Below are 20,266 nucleotides of genomic sequence, written 5' to 3' on the forward strand. Positions count from 1 at the left end.
TCCTCTATTACTGTGACCTCATTGCAATTGTTCATTAAGGCAGCTAGTGCTGGGTTTCACTTTTTTTCTGAAAAATGCCATTTTAAACATCTCTGAGCACATACACTGGAGCATTCTATTCACAGGATGGAGGGACAACAGCACCTCTTGGACTGTGAGTTCTGCTTCCTGATGCTTTAAAGATTTTTCATTGTTTTTATTGCTAAAGGTATGAAATGAAAACTGGGAAAAGTAGAAACCATCACCTTATCTGACTCTGAAATCAGGAATACAAGCAGTGCACAAGAAAAAAAAACACCAACACAAACACACACGCACACACACACACGCAAAAAAAAAAAAAAGATTTAATTCTCCCAGTTGTATCTCCAGAGTCAAGGGTTGATTTGATTTCTATCCTCTGCAAAGAAGATACAATTAGAGGAATTTTAGATGTTTGACATGCCTGATAAATAATAACAGAAGTATTTTTGCACATGGGACTTATCAGCAGGAAAATTACTCCTGTAAATTATTAATTAGTTTCTTATTTTTTGCATTTAATCAGATCAGAAATGCAAATATGATGCAAGAAATGCAAAATAAATGATGCTGTGATGCCTGCTTTTTGAAAGACTCATAAACATTCCATTCCATAATAGATTTTATTATACATGTGAATGATGGTCATGGGTGATGCAGGATGCCCAAATGCCCCTTAATGAGAAATAGCCTTACAAGGCATCACTTAGTGTACCCACTACTGCTATTTTTATGACACTTTTCATCTTGAGAAATTCCATGGCACTTGTAAGACTAATATAAAGAGATAGTTAGGCTCTGATGTGGAAAATATGCATGCCAGGATTAGAACAGAAATATAATTTTGCCAAGGGATTTGAGGACATGAGGTCAACAATACTGCCCAGTATGAATTGCACAGCGTTATTTAGATTGAAATGATGTAGGTGAGATTTGGTTAGTATCATGGGAACTCTTTTTCCTGTGAGATGATGAGGTTTTCTCATCATATACAAATGGTCAGACCCCTGCATCTGTCCTTTTCCATCTGCTCTTCATCTCAGTGACTTCTAGCACTGGCCTGGTACTTACTGAGACAAAAGAATGGCACCTACTTTCTGTTCTGCAATGTCTGGAAGATTCCCAGGCCATACAGTGACAACTGTACTGAGCTCACAAAATTTGACAAGGACCACTGGCCAGGACACTGTGGCTGGAGACAACAAAACACAGCCATCAAATGCAATTGCACTCTCTGTTAAGCAGCAGGTGTTCTTAACTGTTTGAGTAGGTCTTGCAGCTGACAGTCTTGCTGTGGAACTATTAGACTGACACAGTTTCCAGTCTTTTTGACTGTTAGGGCATCCTCTTTGACAGGAACCTTTTTGTCCTCTCTACTTGACTCAGATCGATTACAGTCTGGAATGCAAACAGATTCTTCACTGTGAAGATATAAAAAAGAAGTTTTTCAAGGGTATATATTTGGCCGGCAAAGCAGAACTGAATACTGTACAACAAAATACAGTTGTTTGACATTTACATGTACTTTTCTGCTCTTCAAAAATCCATTATATAATGATTGCAGATAGCTTTTAAATGAAGAATAACTATTACTGAAGGCAATGCAATGTAAGGAAAAAAACCCCAGACAACACATGGACAAGAAAAAATTCCAGCTGACAAAAAATATACATTGTGTACTACACTCAGCAATTAATGTATCTAATGTTATTTAAACTGCAGGAGCCCCCAGGTGTGTGCTGTGTGGCGTTAGAGTTGCTGGCCTTATGTATATGTGTGAATGCTGCACCCAAGGGGAACATAACACTGTGAAATGTTTCACAGAACACCCTCCTGCAGTGATAAAATTCACCTGTGATGTAACTAACACTTGGGAAAAGTGAAGGTGTAATTTGGTCATACTGTGCTTTAAGGTTACATTTATAAATATCTTATAGGGGTCAATAAGGAATGAGTAGCTCTTTTGATAAATGGTAAAATGGTTCTAACATCTCACAGAATGTAACAGATACAGTGCTTATTAAGAGTATTGTTTAATGAAATATTTATAATCATCTGTGACATATGCAGCTTATTCATTTATGAATAGAGATGTCTGGATAAAAGAATTTTCTGTGCTAGGGGAGAGTTCAGCTTTTGGAAATCGTTCTGCACTCAAAATGAGATGAATAGCTGAAATTTCCAGGTACTTCACAGAATTAAATAGTTAAAAACATTTCAGTAGAGAAACATCAAAATGGCTATATTGAAACTGATAATCCCAGTAACATTGAAAAAATGTAGCATTTGATATTCGTTAAATTTTAACATTGGTGTTTAACGACATGCAATATATAATGGTCAAAAAAAAAAGTAAGTATATAAGTTAAATTAAATGGAGCAAGTTATGAAAAAGATATTCTAAACTTTATTTTAAATGAGTTTGAAACCTTTCCTTAAAACCACTGTAAAATGCTTTCCAACAGTATTTTGATTGAGAAGAACCAACATTTTCATATTGAAAATGTTTTCATCAATCAGTTGTTCTCTGCCCTTTTTAAAAGTTCTTTTGATTAGACTTAATGTAATCCCAAATATGTAGGAGGACTACCCTTACTCCAAGTTTGAAAACTGATTCTCTTCAGCTGCCTGACTGGCTTAATGAGTCAGCTGTGAGATTTCTCCTCCCCAAAGCACCGTATTACAACAACATCACACAGGACATGTGGTTGAGATCACTTGAATGAACATGGTGCAGGGCTTTTTTGGTGGTCAGATGGAACACAGAAATCAGTAGTGGCAACACGTTTTCTTTTTTCTTTTCTTTTCTAAACATACTTTATTGGATACACAGAAATTGCAGACAGAGGATGTGGCCTGGCATTGTCCAGGGCTGCTCCTCCTGTTCACAGACATATGACACTGCCCTAAGGCCACTTGCTGTTTGCTTACCTGGTCATTGTAGCTCTCCCACCATTCCCCATACTCCCTTTTGGGGTGAAACACTCTATTTCCGACTTGTGCGGGGGAGCCAGTCTCCTGCCTTTGTACCTAATAAGTCACGACAACAACAGGAGCAAACAGAGAGAAGTGATTGCGTGCTCAGCTTTCTGTGACAGCTGCTGTGCAAAGGGCCATGCACATGAATGTTACTGTGGCAGTGGTGGGGAATAGTGTAAAGCAGCTGTGGGAGTGGTGGAATAGCTGCATAAAACCCCAGACCGGTGTTAAAGCAAACAGGGTTATGCAGGACAGGTGCTCACCATTTTCTTTAAATATAGGTGTATAGGAGGAGCTGAAAAAATCTACAGAATAAATAACTGCTAACATTTTATCTTTAATATTTTTTGAAGTTAGACCAAAATGTATAGGCTAAGTGGTTTAAGGGAAACTGCACTTAAATAAAGGATCAGTGAGAAATCAGCTCGTGGCCACATTCTCAATCCTAACTTAATATTTTTCCCTGGTCCTACATCTTTGGAACACTTGACTTGTTCTGCTTTTCAAATCAAACACCAGTGTAGTTCACTGCTTAGGTAAAATTTGGGTGGGCTCACAGTTCATGTTGTGAATGGGCCTTCCTCTCTCCATTAGCAATAAACAGAAGTTAGATGCCTTGCTGAGATGTAGACATAAAATCAAGAGAAATCAATCCTAATCCAAGAGCTCAGTGCAGCACTATGCATTTTTAAATACCATAGCTCACACTTGGATGAAAAATTCACTTGGGTAAAGGGTTTAATAGTTGAGGATCTAATTAATCTCTGGATAGGATACCATGATAAGACCTGGTCATTGTTACAATGGGATGTGAGCATTGAAGTGGTCTTGTACAGGCTCTCTTCCCAGTAGTGAACTTCACTCTAATAGTACAAATTCTTGTGCTAGGTGTTTAAATGCTTTAAGAAAATTTGGGCAAAATACCTGCAGATGTCTTCTCAAAGAGTTTGTGATATCCCATTTCCAAATTCTGTAGGGGACCTTGTGCATTTAACACCGCTAAAATTACAGAATAAATTACTTATTTGTTACTCATTCATTAACCTGCTCTAGATAGCAAAAGTACCTTGAAGAGAACTATCCTGTAAAAGAAAAATAACCTGAGTGCACAGAAAGTGAGACTAAATATTGGGTGCAGTTGTAGTAGACCCTCAGATGCAGTGTATATTGCATAAATAACTGATGAAGAAGCTTAGTGATCCAGAGACAGTAAAATGAGATGTGTTCAGTGCAAAGTCCTTTCATTTACTAATTACAATCTTACTGAGAGGAGGAACAACAGGAATTTTGTAGACTGGCTACCAAGGTTTTAAGGCAATCCAGAGTGTGGTATATGTAGTGCTCCCAGATAGGCATGAAACTTGCACAGGACACGTATTAAATGGAAGCCGATTCCTAGAGCAGAAGAAAGAGTGGATGGGCTTAGTAGATAAATTCACTGAAAAATACAAAGGAAGTCAAAATGGATCATACAAATTAAATTGGGGTAGCCAGAGAGAAAGAGCAAAGAGAAAAGAATACATAGAAACTTCACAGGAAAAAAAAAAGAAAGAAAACTGATGTGAAAGTGTTAGACATCAAAGAAAGTAGAGTTTCAGAAGAGCAGGAAGGAAACACAGTAATGTTTAGACCAAATAACCAAAAGAAATATTTTGCCTAGCAAAGCAGAAGGAGAAAAAGTCAAAAGCAGGAGAAAGAATTTGAAGACTATAAATACTCACAATAAACTGAATTCTCACATGCACCCAACAAAAAGAAATAAGAGGTAAGTGTCCTTGGTAACTCCATCCTGAAGAACCCCTGGTTAGGATGGATGTGACCCAGATAAAGAAACTCCCCAAATTGTCCATTTCACATTAGTATAAATTTCACTGCCTTGAAAGTCTGCAGAGAGATTACTATGAATCTCTCAAGATTTTCCATCCACTCAAGAGCAAATTACACCATCAGAAATAGTATGTCATCACATAATGCCTCTAAGTCTTGAACCATAGTAACTGCTACACTGCCATTCATTGTGCTAAATATCCACATAATTATGAAAATAGTCACAAAACTTTAATCAATCCTCCTAGTGTTTGAAGTGCATCTAACTGTTGAAAGGAAGCTGCAAAATTCTTTAGATGATCATTCTGTAAAGGTATCCCAGGGGTTCTGGGTAAAATTATTTTGAGCTTTCAGAGCAGACAAAGAAAATGATTTTGCCTCAGAATGTCTTGCATTAGAGAAATGTTCCTTTCCAGGTTGTTAAAAATAAGGATTATTTTAAAAGAACCAATCTATTGAGAGGAAAAAAACCCAGACATTTCATTGCAATTTACATAAAAAATACTTGTGTTAAAATTAATTGGGTATTTTGGCTAGTGTATGGAGGAGGCATAAAACACTACAGTGTGTAAGAACAGAATTATTTTCTCATTGTCAATTCCAGGACTATATATTGGTTAGAAAAGAGAAAGAAGACTTTGATTCTGTGCAAAATGCAACTACTAAATTCTGTTGAAGGATTTAAAATATTTTGGGTAATTTTTGGGATTTTTTTGGATCTTTTGGTGGGACATTTTAGGCTGTGTCATTTTTTTGCACATGAGGAAGCTGTCTTAAGAAAAAAGCTTAATGATAAATGTTTTGTAAGTGTTAATAAATATGTTTTGTAAGTGTTGATCAGTGACAGGAGATTTTGGAAGTAATTCCCAGTAATTCAATACTGCAGATCTTGTCCATTTGCCACATCTTACGCAGCAGCGCTCTGGACTCTCCAGAGAGGATCAGTAAAGAGAAGGAAACTTACTCCTGGGCTGAGAAACCATGTCTGTACTGCCTTGGCTTTTTGTGAATTCAATGTACATGTGATACATGGCAGGAAACACGAATGTGACTGCTCATGTTTGAACACCTTTTGTTTGCCTTCTCTTTGCCTTCACCTTCCAACAAAATTTGTCCTGTACACCAAAATTAATGGATACTATGGGAAATAAAAGGGGAATGTGGGAATCATCATCCTGAATGAGATCAATAGTGAGTCGCTAAAATGCTGTAGAAATCAGTTTTTATACGTGTGTAGGTACAGATCTGTTTGTTTGGGTTTTTTTGGGGGTTTTTTTGGGTCTCTGTACTCACAAGAGATGATAGTCTTTAGATATGGGGTTTATTAGACTGTGCCTTCACATTAGACCCAGGTGCTGGTATCCTGGTTGTCCTGACTTCATGTTAGGGTGAGACCCAGCTGTGCTCATGGCCTCTCCTACCTCTGCTCTTTCCTGGTTTCCATGCAGAGGGTCTTGGATACCTCCGTCAGGAATGCATTCCATATTGTTGCACATCCCCTATCAGGAGGATGCTGGCAGGCCAGACCTAGGAGGTGTGCCATAGCCTACATTTGTGAATAGTTTGCCCAAAGACATTCTCCAATCCTGGAGAAATAGCCTATGGTTAGAATGTGGGTGTTTATGCACAGATTCTGTTGAAATGTCCATACTACACAAGCTGAGAGTCTTCACAAAACAAGAGCTTGCAAGAGCAAAAAGTAGTTGTTTCAGACAATCTGTCCTCTAAAAAAAAAATAAAATCCCAGCAATCAGAGATTGGTTTTTACACTTAGACGTAAGATTTTTTTCTCTTTTTCAGTAAAAAGTTTAACTAACTAAAGATATCTCAGAGTATCTTTGGGTTTTTTAAATGCAATGCAAAGCAAAGGTAATTTGTTGCCTTCGCACTGGAGAGCTGTCAACAATCCCTATTTCAAACGTAAACTCATGCTGCCATGCAGAAATGTTATTAATTATTGAGCATGAAATGTGTGCTTGGCACCGTTAACCCCAGAGAAATAGAGTAGCTCTAGTCAACACAGGTGTAACGTCCTGACGAAAATGTACCTTGCAAGGAAGGAAAAATTTATCTTTCTACAGAAATACTTGAGAGGGGTTGTACAGCCCTATGTCATTATAGGCAATGACTAATCATGTAGTGACTAGTTCCTATAATCCCTGTTAATTAATGGGATTCCAGGTTTTGGCCTGAGATAATGAAAATGGAATAAAGTATCTAAAACTTTCCGAATCAAGATTTTCACCTTAAAGTTAACAATAATCAAAGCAGGTAATATCTATAATTTCAACCCCAGACGTCTCATTTTGGCTATTTTGGAATAAACTTGAAGCAAGACTTTTTTGAGTCCATGAAAGGTTAAAGTAATGGAGGAGAAGAAAGGAGATTCAGAAATATTTACAGTGTATTGATGAAATACTGTCTTTTTGCTTTCCATCATTTTTTACAGAGTCTTTTCCATGTGTTTTTGCCTGGAACTTGGACAGATTGCTGAGTGTTACAGAGCCATACACCTTTCCAGGCTCAGATATATGTTTTAATTGTCAAATCTTACATACAAGAAGTGTTTTTTCACCTGCAAGATTCCTTGGTCTTGATATTAAGAAATTATGAAGAACTTGAATTTCATAACAGCTTTTAGATTAAGTAAGACAATATATGTATAAAGACTTCTGCATAAATGCTAAAAAATGAAATATGAAAAATATTTTGTGTTGTTCCTGCAGTGGCTACTTTGAACTACAAACATACTGTATTCTTGAAAATCAGTTCTGTGAGATTGGTCATGCTATCTTGACATTACATCACATTGCCCTGAATATTTTTAAAAGGGTACCAGTTTATTGTTTGACATTTTCCCATTTTTATAATGGCTAAAATAAGTTGTATATTATTAAGCATGCCATTTTTTTCCTTTAAAAAAAAAATCAGCATATTGCTTGCTTAATAGCACAATTTTAGCAAGCAAAATTGGTTTAGACCCAAACTGACAATTTATTGTTTTTCAAGTGCAACATAATATTTTACTTTTTTTAAAAAAGCTTATTCTAATTAAGCAATCATATGTAATTGCAGCTGGTGAGTTAAAATGACATTTTTGACAGAATGATGTACAAATCGTTGTACTGGCTCAAGGGAAGATTAGACTGATAGCAAAATATCACCAGTGTGTTTATTTCCATTATTCCAGAGAGAATTTTTCTGAAATGTTGGACAAACCATTGTATAGGATTTTTGTACAGCAGGGATTTATCTATACGAAAGTTCAGTAAAGAATGCTATAATCAAAACTACAGCAAGTTAAAAGAGCCTTGTGTTTATATCTTTTAATAGACATCTACCTTAAATTTCAGTCAGTTATTAAAAAATATTTGTAAGTAAATGCAGCTCTCAGTCAGATGAAATCCCAGCTCTTTTACCAGTCTACATCAACATTCAGGATACAAGTCTAAATACCATTCCTTGTAATTCATACAGGTGTTTCCATAGTGACAGATTGGCTCATGTCTTGGTGGACCTTGGAAGGAGGGTGCATGTCCTGGTCTTCTGTTTATCAAACTAATTACAATTCTAGTTCATATCAGAGTTGTCTCTCAAAAGAACCAGAAGTTCCTTTTGTAGACAAACCTGGTAGACAGAATCTACATGGTACATACTAATAGGCTTGAATACATGTACTTAGTTACTGCAGCCAAACATTTTATATCAACCAGTTTATCAATCAATCCATATTTTAATTAAATTCAAGTTGAGGGGAAAATTCAAACCAACAACACTAGTACTGCATGCAAATTATTATCAGGGCATTAGAGAATATAAGTTCATTACACAGATGGAATGTTTTAGCAACAATTTATCAAAATCTTTCAGTAATACCTTTCATTGAGTTTCATAAGATATTATTTAATCATTTCACAGTATTTGAAGTTTAATTAATCATAGTATCAAGTTTGTCCAAAAAGATACCAAAACTAAATTATTTAGGGAAAATTGAAGGACTTAAACCAGTCAGTAACCTCTCAATCTAAATTTTTGTAGTTTATTGGATTAAAATAATGAGCTTCAAATGATCCTTTTGGGAACTGATTTATTGATAAATGAAGATTAATCCATCAAAAGAACAATGACTTTCTCTGAAGAGTCATCATTTTTATCCTACATGCATCAAAATTATTTTCTAGCAAGGCTACAAAGCAAACAAATAGTATCTTGTTGCATCCCTATGCCTAGAATTTTTTTTAAATAACATCTATACTCATTCAGCCAAACTTTCACCTCATGTAAACTGTTATCTGCTCTAATGACATTGTCATGTAAGAAGCTTATCCCTAACTTTTTTTGCCATCATCTCCTAATACAGAACCATCTAAGCACTTTTGTGTAATTTGTAGTCAATGGTCCCATTAAACAGCATCTGTAGAAATTAACTTAATTTTTGGTACATGATGATTTTTCAGTGACATCTTTTCCCTTGTAGTCATATGTGGTCCTGTTTTGGACAGGACTCTTTAACTTTTTAGCTTCCACAGGGATTTATTGTATTGAGACGAAAAATGGCTAAAAGTTGGTCACTGCTACAATTCAAAGATGGTACCAGTCATTTCTAGAATGTAACTTAAGTATTAGTTCTCCCAATTCATATTCTTTGATAATCTTCCAATTAGTTCTCCATACACACTAGAGCTGATTAAAAACACTAAAAATCACCACTAAATGACAAATAATAAAACTTCAGTATTTCAAATAATGTTTCTACCTTTATTTTTTTCCCCAGTGAGATAAAACTGGAATTGCAAAGATCTTTTAGCGTAAAGCTATTATAATAGCCTGATGGATGGGGCACTTGTGGGGTATAAGAGAGGCAAGCTGGAACCTCTCCTCCACCACTGACTGATATTAAAAATAATTTTATTTTCATGAGGCTGGAAAATAACTCTTCCTTCTTTTTTTTCCCAATCACTGCTTATTTTATTCAAGACATAATGGCTCCACCAGGTTCCAGCAGGAATGCAAGCCATGCTGGTACAACTGACAAGCTGCTGATATAACTCCATATGGGAGGTTATACACCGGTCTTGAGCTCTGTATTGTGGGGTTACAACATCTTCTGCATTCAGTTTCATGTTTCTGTGAGTAAATCAGTTCAATTACCGGTAGAAACTGCAGAATCAGTGATTTTTATGAAATCTGTAACTGTTATTCTACAGTTTAGGAGAGCTGTGTTTTCCTTTGTTTTACCAGACAATGGACCTGGTGGAGTTTGACGGAGTGTTAGTGTACCATATGACCAATCAGATCACCAAGAGTATCTCAGCCCTTTGGTTATGAAAACTGTGAGTATGAACCCATAACCCATGCCCTGGAAAAGTCTGGTAAGTAAAAAGTTTTTATATATTAGTTTGGAAGTGAAGTGTTCTTTGATCATCATTCAAAATGTGTCAGAGAAATTGTTCAAGCTGCATATAAATGAAGACAAAATTGGCACTTGTACTGTAAGAAATGTGTCCCAATAGAATATGCTGTGGTAGAAATTCATGATTAGTATCTTTCTCAACGGGAGTACACACGAAGAATGCAAACCAGCTTCAGCTTTCCACAAAACTCCCTCAGTTTTCCTTGTACTCCATCTTCTTTACAGGACTAAAAGCTGCATGTGAAATGACAACCCTGTTTCATCTCTCAGGCAACTTATCTCGATGAGGCATAGGGAATTTGAATCTCTCTCATTTACATTTGAAATCCTCAAGTTGATAATGCACACGCATATTCTAAAAATATTTGATCACAGCGTCATTGCCATGACTTCAAATCTATCTACTTTTTCATGCATATGGCTTTCAACCAGTGAAAATTTGATATCTGGGCAATGGGAATTGCATGGGTTGTCTCTTGGGGAACCTTGGTGTATTGTGTGTAACAGTGGCAGAAGTTTATTCTGGTGGGGATTCCCATATGTCTGGAAACTCAATGTCTTCCCAAGATTTTCTTAATTATACAACACAGCAGTAGTGAAACCTTGAAGAATTTTTTGTATCTAAGATTGTTCAAGTTTTAACCTGAAATTTTTGAGTCACTCATTTTTTTCAGGACTTTATATGAATTTCAATCATATTCAGCATTAGAAGTAATGTTTTAAAAATCTCCTGAGGGAAAAAAAAGTGGACTTTTTGAGAAATTTCAATTCAGACTTCTGAAAAAGCTCATCTCAAGACTTCAGTGCTAAAATACAGCATGCTGATGCATGATATAATACTTAGAATGGAATATTTTTAAACCACTAATGGCAACTTCTAGGCTGATCCAAGAATACTTTCTTATTTTCTGGACCAAAATAGCTCTTGTTTAAATTGTAACAAAACAGATATAGTCAGTCATAAGAAGGAAGAAAAGAGAGAACAGATAAGGGAGAAAAACAGCTGTTCCTTGAGGAACAGAGATGCAGTCTGATGGTAGACACCTGTTTCCAAAATACTTTATTATAGCCCAGTTTGTGACTGTCTGATGTTTAAATATACACTAATTATAGACACTGGTGGTCAAGCACCGAATCCAATCCAGTAGAAAAAAATCTACTTATCATGTTTTCCCTGGACATCTGTCTGATTTGTCTGATGTAACAGTGTAGTGCTTGAGAGCGAGAAACCTGATTTTTAGGTGGATATGTGAGCATCTTTATCTAAGTTGAGTAAGATAAAACAAAATAATGGTGATTTATATAATAAAAATTCTGTGCTTCCCCTAAAGGTGAGTGTTGGATTACTAGAACAAGGGATCCCAGCCCTGGATGAAAGCTGTCAGTTCTATCACTTCTGCAGATGTATACAGAACAATGCTCAGTTCTGCAATCACACAGTGCTAGACAAACTTCTTAAGAGGAAAAGATAATATATTAAAAACAAGGAATTAATTCATTTTGTCTGACAGCCACAGTTTATGTTTAATCATTTAGGAAATACTGCATCACATAGTAAATCAAGGTGAAATAAAGTATCACTGCCACACAGGGCTATTAAGCCTTAATCTCAATGAGATTTGTCAGAGAAGTGTCTGTGATAAGGTGCAGAAATTTATGGGCATATTTTTCCTCTTGTCTAGGATTGTGCTGTTCACATCTGTATGTAGGAATTATGTGCAATACCATAAACATTTGATGTATCTTGAATATACCTAACATTATCTATCTTTGCTGGCAACACTTACCTTTTGCATGATTGTAGCTACCTGCCTGGGTTACAGATTGAAAGTGCTGCTCAGCTTTTGGCTTGGTTACTTTCAGTGATTCTAACTCATTTAGAAGATGGAAATCTGTCTTATTTTGATTCAGGACAGTACTTTTGGCTTGGACAGGGCATCTACAAGCTTCTGTCTTTTGAGAATGTGGTAGAAGAAACCTAATTGTGTCCTGCATTGTCACAGGGAGAATGACCAACTGGCAACTGAAAAAACACGTTAGCTACCTAATTCCTTTCTTCTGCTTTTCACTGTCACTGCAAATATAATAAAGGGAGATGCATATGAACTAAGCCTCCAATCTCCAAGCAGAGAGCCTTACATTGGGATTACAATGGTGTTATCTGATCTCACTCTTATTTCAGAGGTTCCCCCCTCACTGCCCGAACAGCTCTGTGTCACAGCTTGATCTGTAGAAGGATGCCAGGTTCCTCTTGATTTTCCCATAATATATTACAGGCTGAAACAGTGCAGAATTTGCTGCTGAGGCAACCAAGAAATCTAGAAAGTGGTTTGGGGATCTCCAAAAGAAGCAGTTGAGGGTAAGAATCACTGGACTACCTATAGCCAGCAGTGGGAGAATTGATGAGAAGAAGCATGGTCTGTACTGTGAAGATTTGAAAGAAATTTGAGGGACAGAGAGAAAAATATTGGTAGGACTTCAAAGATTTGAACAGCACATAGGTGTGTGAGAGAGTAGGGCTGTTTTTTAATGCTTTGCTAGTCACTCAGAAAAGGAACCTCTAAAGGAAAGAAATCTTGCTTTTCTGCAGGTAGTTTTAGGGACTTGAGTGTATTTAAAGGGTTAGTATTTCTAAGCTTGGAAAATGGAGCATATGCAGTTTGGATCATTTAAAGTCACATTCCAGAAGACATAAACACCTGCAGTGGTTAAATTACTGTAAATCCAGGGCAAAGTTAAGAGAAACTTTTGAAATTCCCCCAGTCAAAGTAGCATGAATGAGACTTTCTGGTGTGCAGTCCCGACTAGAAATACTACAGCAGCAGCTCTTGTAGGAGAAATATATAGTCCTTATCTTACTTGGGATAGAGTTATTTGAGAATTCGGAGAGAATAAATTAGGCCTGTATTTAGGACTCTTGCAAAAGGGCTGTGGAGCATATGTGATAATAACTCCTGGGACCTCAAGGTAAGATTTACTAAATTTATTTATGGCCTTTCTAGTCCCTATGAAATTAAGTGGTAACGTATTTGAAATCAGAATGTCCAAATACTTCTCTACACAGGTGATATGACTTTGATTTCAGCTGCATAGTGTTTATTATTCTCCTATTTGTGGAGTTGCTTCTGATAATGTCAGGTTTGTTAGCCCTACTTTTAAATGAGGGCAGAATATGTTTTGGTGAGTACTGCTGAATCACAATAGCCTACATGAAATGGTTTTCATTTCAGTGGGTAATGAATAGTTTTACTCTCTCCTTTTACGTATTTCAGTATGTGAAAATTCATTCCAACACATAGCAGCAGCTTGCTTGAGAGTTCTTAATTGACGAACACCCCATGCAAAAAGTCATTTAGAACTCTAACAGATGCATTGCTTTATTTAGGCAAAAGCAGTCTTGTTATCTATCATTTTGCAGCTGATGTGAAAGCTCTGAATGTCACTTTGGTATTATCTGTTTGACAATGATTTGATGTAATACTACACTGTGCTATAAATTAGCGTCAAGAAGCAAAATGCTAATGATAGGGGCCCCTTTATGCACTTGTGACTTAAATAGCATGTTTCTTTAAAATTCAACAGTGACTCACTCTCTTTTAAATAAAACTCCTCTGAGCTATTTAAATATTGCCATGTAGCTCTAGTGCATATTTCCTTTGATTCTGAATACTTCAGTGTTTACTTGAGTAACTATCCAAAACAAGATTTTGAGCATTGTACTGAATAATACCTTGAAACATATTACTTAGTGAACAGGATTTTTTTAAAGAAATGTTTGAATATTAAGTAAGATGGTGGAGCTCTGTTTGATCACTCTCTACACTTTACAGAATTGAAGCTGACAGTGGTTTTCTGTTCTTTCTCGGAGATGGTATCAGATCTAGGTGAAGTTCTGAGCAGCCTTTTAAATTTACTCAGTATCTTTTAGGACTCTCTTTCATGTAATCAAATTAACATTTATTAGAGATAATTTCCCCGGATGGATGGAATCAATTTCTCTTCAGTTCCTAGACTCTTCAGGCACACACTGCTAAACTCACTGGCACCATCACAGTTTAATCATCTGAGGATTCAGACACATGTATGAGAAGGATCTTCTTTGTTGCAGTTTTATGTGTTAATGAACAGTGCTGGTGACATTTTTTCTCCAAGTTTCAAATGAAATGTTCTAGTTCTTCATATCTAGGTAAATATGTCAATATATCAGCTTTTTACTGCCATTTTCATTCCTACACACACAAACTAGGCACTCTCAATGCTCTTTTGGATCGAAGACATTCCCAAAACTGTGCTATTGAAAAAGAAGTCTTTGTTGATGATGATCTATTACATTCTGCTAATACCTCTCTACTGCAGGTATTATCTACATGTTGAGGGATCTAATATGATCCTTACTTTTCAGAATAAAACAAAGATTTTACAACAGTACCTTTCCAAATTGGGCCTGAACAGATGACAAACAAATCCTTCCCAAGCCCAAGATCTTCCTGTCATCTATATCTTCATCTTTTTGGTAAAAAAGTTGTGAGATGGCAAATGAGCTTTGCAGCAAAAGTGAGGGAAAATAATATTGATCTCAAAGAGAAAGAATGCCTTCAATTGAGGACATATTATGAGGATTGCCTCTTTTAGCTGGTCCAGAAGTTGTTATAACGATTCTAATTCAAACACCTCAGGTCATTCATGCATACAGACAGAGGCTGAAGAAAAGGATATTTCAGGTAACAATCTCTTAACCTGATAAAGGATTTGTCATTTTTATATATCAACCTACTCTGCACCTGGAAAGGAACTGGAAAAAACCCATCATTAACTGATCATAGATATAAAATATCTTGTAGTAGACTGGCCATTTTTGTACCAATTGAAAGTCTCTGAAAGAGAAGCATTACTAATCTGACAGAAAAAAAATCATCACTTTGGCATAATATGCCCTGCAGGTATTAGTAAGTTCCTCCCTCAAGTCTAAATTGTGCTTCATACAGAAATGAAAGTACAAATTGGCCATGTTGCATGACAACTCCAGTTGTGAACAACGACATGTCTGGAAATATTTGTATTATCAATCCTAAAATCCATATGTGTTTAAGTGAGGAGGAAAAATCTTGCTACTTGTCACTTCCAGGCTAGACATAGATAGCTGAGGAATGGTAAAATTGTTTCTTTGCATTTTCATAAAGACAGAATTTTTCGTTTACTCCAGCAGTTAAATAACCCAAATTATCCCCATAGAACCCTTATCAAAAGTGAAAGGGATCAAAAAATTAAAACAAACCACTGGTCAGAGTGCATGCCTACACAATCTGACTGTGAAGCAGAGCAGTTATTCCACTACAGAGCTTTCCTTTCTCTTTAGTGTTCACTTGCAGTAATTTTCATAACTGAACATACAACTTGTCTTTGTGATCACTGAATTCAAATAACGCCTTAGGAAGAAACACATATTTCACAAGGGATTATCTGTTCAATGACAGGAAGGGAGACAGCCTGTGAGCAGTTGAATTTGTTAGATTTAGGAGGATATGCACAGAAAAAGGTATCAAGAAAGGTAAGGAAGAGAAGATAGGTAAAGACAAAAAGAAAGAAATCAGGAAGAGATAATACGGGAAAGGAAAATCAAGGGAATAGGAGATAAAAAGTATAACAGAAGAGTCACATGAAAAAAAACCTCAGATGCCTGAGAGTGGATGTTGACGATGACACTTGTGTTTATTGCTCCACCTCAATTATGTAAGCACTAGCAGCAACCCTGTTGTCTTACTACTGTGACTAGAGGCAAAACACAGACACCGTGAAGTTCATTTAAGGAAAGAGGTTGTAAAAAAGTGCATTCAGGACAAGGCAATGAGTTATATTTCTTGTTCTCTTTTTTTTTTCCTCCTAAGATCTTGTTCCTCCCCTAGATTAGTGTCACAGCTGGTACTTACAACTTTGTAATTTTTTGCCCATCGCTCTGTTCCCCGTTTTTGCACAGCACTTTGACTAAATTAAGTCCAAAACTTACAGTACTGTGGGAGAGAGGACTCACTTCTCTCCCAGTGCAGAGGTAAAGGAAATGTATATTTTTTTTGTCATTCCACTATTAGTAACTCTCAGAATATCATAATTGCTTCCCCACACTCCCGAATTAGAAAACTTTACCTAAGGGTTTCACCGGAGGATCCCCTTCTTTTCCACAGGTTCACCAGGCTGCTTGAGCGGCTTGCAGCTGAAGATGACTTTCCATCCCCTACATGCATGCGGACTACAGTCGATGTGGTGAACGCACTGCGCACGTTTCTTTCTGGCTTAGCAAGGATGATGTAGACCTTGGGCACAAACATACAGCCAAGAGCCACTGTGGCACTCAGACTCACTGAGAAGCACATGGTGATTATCTTGTAGTTGCTTCCAAAATATATTGGCACAAAAGCCAGCCAAATGATGCAGGTGGTATACATTGTGAAGGCAATATATTTTGCTTCATTGAAGTTAGCTGGGACATTTCTTGTCTTAAACGCATAAAAGGTGCAGCTCAAAATTAATAATCCATTATATCCAAGGGGAGTTACAACACCCAAGTTGGTGGTGTTACAAATCAGGTAGACCTCTCGGATGCTTGGGTAATCATGCATTATATCTGGTGGTTCCATTATAAAGAGAGCAACAATGATGCCTAATTGTATACATATCAGGATAAATGCAATAACCAGCTGGGCACAGGCACTCATGAACCTAGGTTTCTTTGTACAAATTTTCTTCTTGCTTCCAGCCAGGATTCTTGCAATGCGGTTGGTTTTAGTTACCAGAGCAGAATAACTCATAGCTGGCGAGAGGCCGATGCCAATTCGTTGAAGGTAACAGTAAATCTGTTGAGGTTTTGCAATGAGACAGAAAGTGCACAAGTAACCCAAGCAGATACCGGCTAGAATGATGTAGCAAAGTTCTCGACTGGATGATTTGACCACTGGAGTATCACGGTACATTATGAATATAACTGTAACAAACAAGGTGGCCAGGAGACCCAGACATGCAAAAACAACTGCTGCAATTGGTTCAGGATCACCCCATCTGAGATACTGGACTGGGATGAGGTCACAACCTGCAGAAAAAGAAAAAGAAGAAGGTGAACTGAAGTATGTAGAAGTGAGATTCTTTAATGATAGTTACAGGATTCCCTGATATTTCTCTTCTTTTTGTCTTTCAGGAAGCTACCATTATAATGAGTGTAGGTTCAGATTATGTTAATATAATGGCTTAATAAATACATTTCAGTGACAGCTTATTTCAGTAATACACTTTATCTGGAATGTAACATGATGACCACGCTGATTGACATAAGTCAGCTCTCACAGTGGAATTTATCTTTTAAATTCTATGAAATATAGTAATTTGTGAATAAATTTCAGTATCAAGTTGCATTACCTCAGTACAAAGTGCCTCAGGGTTGTCTGCATACTATTTGCACTTAAGGGACCAGATCTCAATCCTAATAATAATATTGTACACTATGAAGGATATTGGTACTTGTTTAATTAATATAGAGAGGAATTGTTCATATTCTAACTGTGAAAAAAAAAAAGGGAATGTTTCTCAGATATGCTAGCTTTTTTACTAACAAAAATTTTGTAGAATCAGAGTTGCAACTAATAGGTAATTAGGAATGGCACACTCTGCTCACTTCTTTATCTGTCATTCATCCTTTTGAAATTTCTGAGAAATTAAAACCTCTTCCAACTTGTGAAATCAAATTGAATTTAATAAATTAGTCACAAAGATGAATTAACAATGCAATCCATCTAAGGACACTTGTTTTTCAGTTTTTGTATAGGTTTTAACAAGCATTCACATCACAGGGAAACAAAAAAACCTTTCATTCTAGGGTACAGATCAACACATAGAAGTAAAAGCTGGCAGAAAACCTGTAGATGGCCTCCCTTCTTCATCCCTTCTTTCTTTTTGCACTGTAGAGACTGTATAGGTGTGGTATCTCTGCTTTCTGGCCAGTCCATGATCTCTTCCAGGATCCCTGAGCAGGTGGGTTTCCTCAGTCAAGTTCACTGCCACATACTCCATGTAGCACTGATTGTGTGATATGTAGAGGGGATATTCCCTTTGAACATCCAGTGTAGCACAGGCAATCACAGTGCCAAAAGGAGACATGCTTCTGTACCAACAACTTTTGGAATGGCTCAAACCCCCTCATTTGCTGGTAATATCACTTTTTCAGTCAGGGTGTAGTGGCTTCTGATCCTTGATACCCCCAACTCCACAACCCTTATAGTCAACCTTGAGTTTCTCCTAAAGTTTTCTGTCAGAGGCTTCAGGTGAGATTATGCTCCCCAACTGCAGTCTAGAGCACATTTTGCACAACTGGTCCTGTCCAGACCAGTCCAAGAGCTACAGCATGAGCTATCTCCAGTTTGATCTGCTCAAAGGCTCGTTGTTGCTCAAGACCCCACTCAAAATAGTTCTTTTGGGTCACTCAAAAGGGAGTGCTTATAAGCTGACTCTAGTCTGGAACATGCATTGTCCTACGATGCCCAGGAAAGCTTGTGTTTTCCTCTTCTTAGCTGGTGGAGAAATAGTTGCTATCTTGCTGACTACATCCACGGGCACATGACAGCACCCATCCTGCCATTTTATTCCCAAGAACTGAATCTCCTGTTCAGGTCCTTCGATCTTGCTTCTTTTTATGACTAAACCAGCTTTCAGAAGAATCTGAATCACTCTTTTTCCCTTCTTGAACACTTTTCCTACCTTGTTGCCCCATGCCATGATGTCATTGATGTACTGTAAGTGCTCAGAGGCATAAGATTTCTCGAGGTTAGTCCATGACGAATGGAAGGACTGTATTTCCACTGTAGGGGCAGATGATTCCAGGTATTGAACACCTCTCCACATGAAAGCAAACTGTGGTCTGTACTCTGCTGTCAAAGGAACTGAAAAAAACACACTGGCAATGTCACCTGTAGCACACCACTTGGCTTCCTTCAACTTTGGTTTGTACTGGAGCTCTAATACGTCTGGCACAGAAGCACTCAGCAGTGGCCTTGCTTTGCTCAGGCCATGATAGTCTACTGTTCACCTCCACCCTCTATCAGACTTTTGCACTGGCCATATGGGACTATTAAAAGGTGAGGGAATCTCGCTGATCACTCATTGGCTCCCCACATGTTGAATCGGCTCATGGATGGGAACCAGGGAATCCTGGTTTGTGTGATACTGCCTCCGGTGCACCATCCTTGTAGCAACTGGCACCTGCTGTTCTTCAACTCACAATGGTCCAACAATGAAGTGATCTTTGGAGAGGCCAGGAGGGGTGGATAGCTGCTTGATCTTCTCTGTGTTCACAGTGGCTACTTCAAAAACCTGTTAGCACCCATTTATGTCCTAGAAGTACGCTCTTCTGGACTAGTCTGGGTAAGCACAATGGGATGCTGTAAAACTCTGACCCTGGGAGCTGCTGGTTCACAGGATTGACTATGAGTTTTGCTTAAATATATACATGTAGGGTCAAGAGAATAAGCCACAGGCTTGTTCTCAAGGAATTTCATTATTAATTTAGGGGAGTAAAAGAGGTGACTTGGTCAAAGTTCAAAAGGACACCACACAAGCTAGACAAAAATGTTCCACTACAATACTAATTCAAGATATATAAGTAATCCACAACACTTAAGTCAACATTAAGTAAATCAACAATGCTTAAGGCAAAATCCAACCAATCCCACAACACTTAAATCAAGATCCAATCCCTCCAGCTCCAAACCACTCTAAGTATCAAGAAAGAAGCAAAGAAAGAAAAGCAGAGGGATCAAGAAGAGAGAAGGAGAGAGAGGGAGAGACAGATTATATACCTACCATTGAAACCTTGTAGAAGACCAGCTCTCAAGTCCAATTGCAGGACCACAGCCTGAGGCAAACACATGCCCTTGGTTTTATCTGCTCTGGTCCCTGTGGCCAACCCCTCCAGGTGGGGTGTCTGACCCACCAGCTACCCTGGGGATTGCAGGTCAGGGTGAGAGGAAGTTCTCACTGTCCCTGCCA

The 20,266-nt window shown here is 37.5% G+C and overlaps 1 protein-coding gene across 4 annotated transcripts in view; it reads right to left on the minus strand.

Annotated features, from left to right (window-relative positions):
• The window catches only part of GRM5 (glutamate metabotropic receptor 5), a 238,295-nt gene that overhangs the window by 9,588 nt on the left and 208,441 nt on the right, over positions 1–20,266 (minus strand). For 2 of the 4 annotated variants that reach the window (XM_008928326.3, XM_018071431.2), the window contains 3 exons: positions 16,382–17,321; positions 2,953–3,051; positions 1,281–1,442 (listed from right to left, as the gene is read on the minus strand). In XM_008928326.3, the coding sequence (XP_008926574.1) occupies positions 1,281–1,442; positions 2,953–3,051; positions 16,382–17,321 (1,201 nt within the window). The remainder of the gene's footprint in view (positions 1–1,280; positions 1,443–2,952; positions 3,052–16,381; positions 17,322–20,266) is intronic. The other 2 variants (XM_018071432.2, XM_018071433.2) reach the window with 2 other exon arrangements.

This window comes from Manacus vitellinus, unplaced genomic scaffold, assembly GCF_001715985.3.
Source record: "Manacus vitellinus isolate BGI_N305 unplaced genomic scaffold, ASM171598v3 scaffold_2_pilon, whole genome shotgun sequence".
Classification (NCBI taxonomy): domain Eukaryota; kingdom Metazoa; phylum Chordata; class Aves; order Passeriformes; family Pipridae; genus Manacus; species Manacus vitellinus.